This window comes from Chaetura pelagica, unplaced genomic scaffold (assembly GCF_000747805.2).
Source record: "Chaetura pelagica isolate M959 unplaced genomic scaffold, ChaPel_1.0 scaffold300, whole genome shotgun sequence".
NCBI lineage: Eukaryota > Metazoa > Chordata > Aves > Apodiformes > Apodidae > Chaetura > Chaetura pelagica.
Genome location: NW_009951945.1, coordinates 287349 through 295821, shown reverse-complemented (window position 1 = coordinate 295821; position 8473 = coordinate 287349). Strand labels below are relative to the sequence as shown.

The 8473-nt window shown below is 43.4% G+C and overlaps 1 protein-coding gene across 1 annotated transcript in view; it reads right to left on the bottom strand.

Annotated features, from left to right (window-relative positions):
- CPS1 (carbamoyl-phosphate synthase 1, mitochondrial) overlaps positions 1–7642 on the bottom strand; it is a 92280-nt gene extending 84638 nt beyond the window's left edge. The window contains exon 1 of the mRNA XM_009996927.1: positions 7520–7642. Within this exon, the coding sequence (XP_009995229.1) occupies positions 7520–7642 (123 nt within the window). The remainder of the gene's footprint in view (positions 1–7519) is intronic.
- Between the last annotated feature and the right edge of the window lie 831 nt (positions 7643–8473).

The following is an 8473-nucleotide window of genomic DNA, read 5'->3' as shown; positions in this document are numbered from 1 at the left end:
TAGGGAAAGGATCTCCTCTCTTCTCAATGTTTGCTCAGAGCTTGCTTCTAAGTATGCTGACTCTCTCATCCAGCTGTGACCTTTGATAGGTGTTTAACTTCTGCTGCAGCTGCACAGCTAAGCTGCTAAAAATAAGTGTATGCTTAGTTGGTCCGCTCCCAGACACCAAAATTAAAAATTTCAATCCATTCCACTGTAGGACACAAGAAGAGATAAACTCATGGATCAGAAGGACACTCATGCTCTCTGTTACCTCAGGGACAGGCACACATTTTCATGGAAGAGGTAGATATGGAACAATCAGCCTAGAGGAAAACCTCCCAGAAAAACACACTTCTTTCAGAGAGTGTTTAGCAGAAGTGAGTCCCACCCTAATTGTGGGATCCCGTATGGATTTAATCACCATTTTTACAGCTGAGGAAAACGGGACACAGAGAATGAGTTTTACGTAAGTCCTGAAGAGGTTCAGTAGCACAGCTGGGACTTTGCATATACTGGACTAAACACACCCTCATTTGCATCGTTTGGAAACTAAACCTCTCTTAGCCTGTCCAGGAATTGGGTGGAAAACCACTTGAGAACTTCAGCTTCTACCAAAACATAATGAGTACATGCACAACAGAAATGACAACATGAGTTGGCAGACTCCCTCAAGCAGTAGCATCACCGATGACATGGAGAAGAGAGAAGAAGGAAAGCTGGCAATAGACCTGATATTAAATTTCTGGGCCAAAGGAATTTTGGTGATGAACCTTTTGGGCCCTGAGAAACTTCTACTTCTGAAATAAAAGCACAGATGCCTCCTGGGCACAGAGCTGCAGTCACAGAGCAGTGACCAGTGCAAAAGCTCCAATGGTCTGCACCACAGGAGTTGTGCCAAGCTTGTCCATCAGGCAGCAGCTCTCAACATGATTTTTCATATTGGGTTTTTAACAGAACAATTACTCTTACTAGAATTTTTTTAAAGAATAATCGAGATCAATTTGCTGTAGAAAGGAACAGGAGAGCTACTTTCCATCAGCTGTAAATCAGATGAACAATCACAGCAAGGAGAAATTTCATTCCCAGCATTGAACATTTTGTAACAATCATGGCAAACATTCATCTAGACTCCTCTGCAGTTATAAATCTTGCATAGATCAATTACTTATGTATTGCAAAATATACTAAAAATCAAACTACACTGCCAAGTAATTGAATTCTGTGCATCTGGGATGTTTTTAGCCTTGCCTTTTTTCCTCATTAATGTCAAACATCCACTCATTCTCAAAAGGTTTAGCTATAATTTTCTGAACCTTCCCATACCACTGGATGGGGTAGTCAGCAACACCGAATTCCTCCCCCCTCCCCAGTTATAAATATAGTTTTTGTGGCTAAATTCCCTATATTTAGCCCAAAGAAAGGCTACAGTTTGGTCAGCTTCCTAATCTTACTAAGCCTCTCACGACAGACAGCTGTCACTCAGTCAAAGCATTGCAGAGCACAGAGGCCTGGGTGCCTCAGAGTGGGCTTTGGACTTAGTTCACTTTCCTGTACAGGCGTTTCTGAAGCCAGCTGAAAAGCCAGCCCACTCTGCTGACAATGGGAGACTGACTGCAAGAACTGGTTTCTTTCAGCCTTGGTTTCAAGAAACAGATCCCTTCCCCCAGCAGGCCACGTATTCCAGTCCACCCAAAGATCAACTCCAGTTCAAGCAAGTCCTACCACTTGTTGGAATGAGTTGGGGTAATTGCTTGAACCACAGTCCCAACTGCAAACACAGCCTGGAAGAATCCTCCAGGAAACAAAGTCCACAACAGTAAAATTACCAGAAAAGTTAAGATGCATCTTACTCCTGAGGGACAAAATCCACAGCACTCAGTGTGACCTTTAGAGCTTCACTCTGCCTATAGTATTTGACAGGAATCTGCATGTCTTTCCTCCCACCACAGACCACCTGCCCTTCTATTCACCAGACCAGCACAGAAATAATTTCTGTTGAACAGAAGCCCCCACTGTACTATTAGAGTCCCTACACAGTGTTCAAGTAATGCAAAAGAATGTCCCCAAGCAACAATAACCTGCCTGCTATTTCAGCTATACCAAGGCATAGATGTTCAAATGTTTCCCTCCCTTACTTGATTTATTATTCTTAATTAAGTGGTTGGATTGTTTGTTGAGCATTCCAGAAGCAATTATTCTTGCTGACGTTTCCAGCAGAGGTGTTACCATATCCCTAAGCTGCCAGCCTACCTTGTCTTCTCAGTGTTGCTTTTAATATGAAAAGTGATTTACAAGCTATAAAGAAGGCCAGTTGGCTCAATCAGGGATTAGTTGGGAGAGAGCTTAACTCTCAGAAAAACAAGCAAGAAATAAACAAAAAAACCTGAGTTTCCATGAAGTACTTTTGTCTCCACTCTAAGAAGCATCCCATGTAGTCTCAGGTGAATCTCTGTTGTAGTCTCAACTACATGTTTCTTCCACACACACCCCCAGTGTGAGACACACCATTTGGAAAATGATTTCTCCTTCCTACTCACCAGGAGCTTTATATTTAGCCCTGTGCTCCAGAGGCTGCAGGGCTCTTGAAGAGCTTTGAGGATGGAGAATGGCTAAGAGAAAGGGTCATGCTACTGCTGCAGTATTTGTGCATTTTGTCAAAGGACCTACTTCACTAAGTACTTCACACATGAAGTAAACAAAGCACTGTTCCATTAAATATATATATCAACAGAAACCCCAAACAATAAATTTAAAAAAAACAAAAACAAAACTATTTCGTTCCAGTTAGTTCCCTGCTCTAGCAGCCCTTTGCTTCTACAGGATGGATGACAAAAATCTGCAAAATCCCAAGAGATCTGCAGTGCAATTTTTTTTTTTTTTTTTTAAGTGTCTGCTATAAACCCTCATACTGGAAAGTGAACAGTGAACAGATCTTTCCTACTTGCCTCACAAGCAAGATTTGTACATTTGCTTCTGGCTAAAATTGAGAGAAGGAAGGATAGGAATTAAAAAAATCAATCAAAAGCCACGTCAGTGTCCTGGGATACACCAAACATGATTCACACTTAGCCTAAATATAGGGAGAAGCTTTGAATTAGGTCTTCACCATCCAAGCCAAAGAAGAAAGCAAAGCCAGAAACAGCACACAAGTACCATGGTGGAAAAGTCAGTTTCAACAACTTGAATCCTTCTAAAGGCTGTTAACAACAACGCCACAAATTTATGTGCCATTTGTTCATGGCAGAAGTCAAAGAAGAGGGAAACAAGACAGGTGAGGCAGCTAGCAGAAGTCAAGGAGCACCCGAGGATATGAGTACCCCATCTTCTTTTCCACAGCAGCAGCCCACTGAGTTCCCCCTATCTCTAGGGGAATAGGCCCAGTTTCACCTCTTCTTCACTTCCACCTCCACAGGGAGAGCAGGGGAGTAGCTTGTGACGTGGGAAAGCAATGGAGTAGCTTGTGACCTATCTTTCACCTCCTCACCCATCTTCCTCACTCTGCTTCCTGTGCATTTTCTCAGTTACATTCCACAAGTCTCAAAATGTATTTGACAAGCCCTTTTACAGTCAGCTGAAACAGTTTCTAAAGCCAGTGCCCAAAAATTTTCCTCCACTCCCTCTCATTTCTAACTACACTTTTAGTTTGCTCCTGGTGGTTTTTATAGCTCTCCCAATCCTCTCCTTACTGAGCCAGCTATACTGTTACAAGCTGCCTATTTATTGCTTGTACTGCTCTCTACATCCCCATTTAACTACATTGGCCTCAGATGAGCATTAAATGATATGAGCTTTGAGCTGCAACTTCTCTGCCCCTTCCTGAATTATAAAGAAGCTTGATTAACCCGAAACCAATGATGTGATGAACCCCTACAGAGAGCCCACAGGGTTTCTCCAGTCTGCTCTCTGTGCCCCTCTTTCACTCATGATGCTCTCTCTCTCTCCTTTAGAACTGAAAGATGGGATGCAGTAGGAACATATGGACCCCTGAGTCCTCACGTCTCAGACTGCTCACAGGCAATGGTCTTTCCCCATATATATTGAGTTTAACGGGACAGTAAACAGTCAGGGAGAAGAATTATTAGGCATTCTACTAAAACTAACACCTCTCCCTTATGCTCTCTATTACTTTACTTAGCTTAAACATAGGTTAGAAACACATTTTCATTGCATTTTGTTATGCTCCCTAAAATCACCTGCTGAGAAAAAGCAATAAAATGCAACTAAACACTCATTTAAGCCTGCAATAATGGGAGAATGGGATCATTACCTGTGCTGCCATTAGCTCACACACCTTAATTACTTTGCTTTTCCATCTTTCTCCAAACTTCTTACAAATATCCATTAACTCTAATGATGGCTGGAACATCAAACCCAGCCCTAAGTCACTACTTGGTCACTTGTCTCAAAACTACAGTTAACCTCCACACTCTGACACAAAGCTATGCAGTAGGTTGTTTTTTTAGGACCACTCATCCTTAGATTTTCCCTCAGGCCTTCTTTTTTATTGCTTGCATATGTATACTTCTGCTTTTGTATGTCCCATGGCAAGCAGTTTTGAAGCCTGTCACCGTCTTAAAGCAAATGCCCCAGGCCAGGAAAGGTTCAAGTTTTTGTATTCCAGATTCTGAATTCTAACATCATCATGTCACCCCTGGCAAAGGCGGCATTAAAAACCTGAGCTGAGATCTCAAGAGCCACAGGCTCCTGAACTACACTCAATATCAGCCTTCTTACACTCCATGAGTTCAGTCATCTATTCTGATAGTACAAATTCTGTAGGTATCAAGTCTAGAAAGGAAACAACCTTCCCCAGTGTCAATGCCAAAGCAGGAGATGTCACATAATACATGACAGAAAGAGACTTCTGGGGCTGATTGAGTACCGCACCTTATGGTGAGCCAGCTAGTCACAGAGCAAGTACAAACGCTCCATCAGTCTCAGCACTTCAGCTACACAGTAGGTCTTGTCCACCCTGCAACACATCCTGTCATTCACCTTGAAACAGAAAGACAGGAGAATTCATTCTGCCCCACCTTTGACGTATTTGAAATTGTTAGGACTGAGGTTAAAATAGCTCCCAAGGGTTTCCCTCAGCATTGCTTTCCTATCAAGGTATTCATTCTCCTTGCCTTCAGGATTGGTGTCGTTGGCTCTAAGCAATCACTCTTTAGCTTTACAAGCTCAGAATTAGGTAGATGCTAGAACAGCTGGTACTCTAACTCCATCAGAGTAGGACAGCATCTTTCCATGAGCACCAAACTTCTTAATTGCATGCCTCAGCATTATAAGGTATGACCTTGTAGGCCTGTCATGGTGCAGTCCTTGAATGAGTAACAAAACATGTACCTAACACCACCAGTATGTCACTTTAGATGCCAAATCCAAACTTCAGATGCTAATCCATCAGTGTAAAAATGCATCACATCTAGTATACCGCAGATGCCTACCAGAATTATCCTGGGATGTGTACAGAAAGATGGTGTCTCATCAAAAGCTGAACCAGCAACCCTAACCATGGGCTATAAAGCTTTAGCAATGGAAGATGTCTTGTACTGCAGCAGACTTACAACCACAGACTGAAGAGTCTTAGAACTCACTTGCCCATGAATCAAGTCTTCAACTCATCTGTGCACAAGTCTTCAACTGCTGCATTTCAGAAAGCATGGCAGAAATAACTGAATCAGCTCCAAAAAGCATGAGAAAAAGCAATAGAGAAAAGCAAGGATGGTGTTCCAGCAGAACTCTTCAGTCTTGCTTGGTTGGTTTGACAGTTTCTGAGACCCTCAAGAACTTGAGTGTACCTGCATGGACGCCTGTTCTACAACACACAGCACCATCACACTGGTGCTACAGGCCATCACTGGCCATAAACCAAGCTGGCAAGTATGAATCTTGGGCTTCTATCCCCTATACTCTGTGACATTTGTCAACACCTCTTACTGCATTCACAGGTTCCACTCATCCAGCAATGCCAGCAGTCAAAGTGTCTCCACTTTCTCCTATCCTGCTTCACTTTGAAGCACAAAGCCCAAAGACAAGACATTGTTCAAACCATGTCACAATTGGCTTTTTCACAGGAAGAGACATTTCATATCCACCTGCTGAGATTTCAGAATGGAACAAGAGAAGCTGGCACCTGCCCTGGAAAACGTTAGAGATGGCACTGCCCCACCTGAGGGCTCTGACACAGTTTTAATGTGTGGTCAGTGTCAATTCAACATCACTTCACCAGCCTGAGGAACAACGAAGGAACTTGCTCCTCAAGTCAGAGCCTTACTCCCTCTTCAAATGGTGCAGCTGTGGAAACTGAAAAACATGATGACTTTCTAATTCACAAGTAAGACTCTTGTTGTCATCTCAAGGAGGAATAACTTCCCTCTAAGGCAGACCCGACTGCAGAGTCAAGATCAATCAGCTGAGAGGAAGATTACTGTGCTATGTTCTAAGACAGTGACCAAGGTAACAGTTCATCATTGCTGTGCAGAGGACAGGTCCACTAGCAAGAACACTAGTCACTACACAGGCTCTATTTTTAAGAGCAGGTGAGATAAAGCCAAACTTGGAACCTACATGATGAAAATAGGGAAGTGATTTTCCTCATGCAGCTTTTCTCTGCAGCCAATTTTGGTTTTAAAAGTAATCAGTTTGTTGTCATGAGCTCAGAGAACTACTGAAAAAATCAGTGGCAGTGTGACAGGTAAGACAAACCCTAGTCTTCAGTGGGCAGAAGTGATACTCCACCCTGACAGGTAAGGTGGCATCCACTGGGTGCCCACAGCCCAAGACTCTAACAGCTCTTCCCCAGCACCCACTTGAAACATCACTCCTCTAGTTGCCAATTCAAATACATTATTGATTGAGCAGGATACACACGGAAGAGCACCTTCCCAAGGCAAAGAGCATGGTGACAGACCACTGCCAGTGCTCACAGCAAGTCCCATTCACCACTGTATTCTGCCACACCTGCTTCAGTTACACTAGCAAGGTTGGTCAAGTGCAGCTCTCTGGTAACACACAGAATAAAGTCGGGGAACTGAACTAAGGAGTTCCAGTCCCAGTGAAGAAAGAGCTGGTACTCTAATGCTCTCACTAACAGTTGTCTACCTCTCCAACTAAACTGAGAGTCATCACAGTTTCCAATACATTGAAAATGGATCCTTTGTGGATCCAATGGGATTAATCACATGCTTCAAGTGAAGTATGTTTTTAAAATATCTAATTCATACTCATATGGACTGAAAGATCTGTCCTGTTAACTATTAGGCCTCTAAAAGGGCAGGTGTTTCTAATAATTAACTGAAACCCTGAACTTCCACCTTTTGGTGCAATTTACCCTATAATTTTCATTCCAGATGACAGAAAAATTGTGTTTGCTTAGCTAATAAAACCACTTAGCCAAGCAACCCCCCTTGCTTAGGGTTCAGACCGATTTCCTTTGGTTCACCTTGGTGTCTAGGTAAGCCCTGTTATCTGCAGCAAGCTATCTCTCAGTCTGTCAAACACATCTATCAAAACACAGCAGCTCTGTTACTCTTACCTTGGTGCTCAACAACCTGGTTCCAGCCCTTGAGAAACTCCAGCGATCAGCAGACACATTGCAAAACTCCAATCTGCCTTGCAGAGTCTTCAACACTTTGCAAGCTGTCAGAATTCTTGTCATCTTGAAAGCTGCTGATGGGTAACTAAAGTTTAAAGAAAACAAGACAAAACAAAAACCTTTCAGGATTTGGTGCAGCCAAGATACTCGTGCAGATCACGGGGGACGAGAGCAAAGAGAGAGCGGGTGTGCTGGACTGGCTGTGCAGCCCTGCCCTATACCTTCCCATTTACTCTGCCATTAAAAGCCTCTGGGGCAGCCCCACCTCCTCCCGCCCCTCCTTGGAGGTGTGCTACCCTTGTAGCACTTATTCTTCAGGTTGGTCTCAGAGCACTGGTGTAGGCCAGACACTAACTCTGCCTGCAGGAAGACAGCAAAACCCACTGGAGAGATCACACTCACAGCATCCAAGACAGTCCTCACCCTCTGGAATAAACATGTTACATTTCAGTAATAGACAAGGAGCAGCACCACTTGTTCTCCTAACACCACGTGGTCTAGACAAATTAAAAGAGTTTGTTCATATTGAGCTGTGAGTGCTCTTGAGCATGTAATCTGGGGTCTGCGTATAAGCTACAAGCACAGTTGTACTAAAAGCAGTGGGAAGACCAAATTCTCTGGAAAGCCAGAGCCTTTCTGTTCTGTGTTTGGAGAGCACACAGTCACCAGAAGTCCCAGCACAGGTCCCAAAGTGCTGTCCAACCTCAAATAAACGAATAGGACAAAATCAGGAAAAATAAATGGCTGCAAGAGAGCAACTTCTTTGGTAAAATTTAAATGGGCACATTGGAAACTTGGATGAGAAACACATGACAAAGGCCTGGATCCAGATAATTGAAAGAGACAGAGCGAGATAGGGTGGACGACAGACTGGGTGTAGAGGAGCTCACTGCT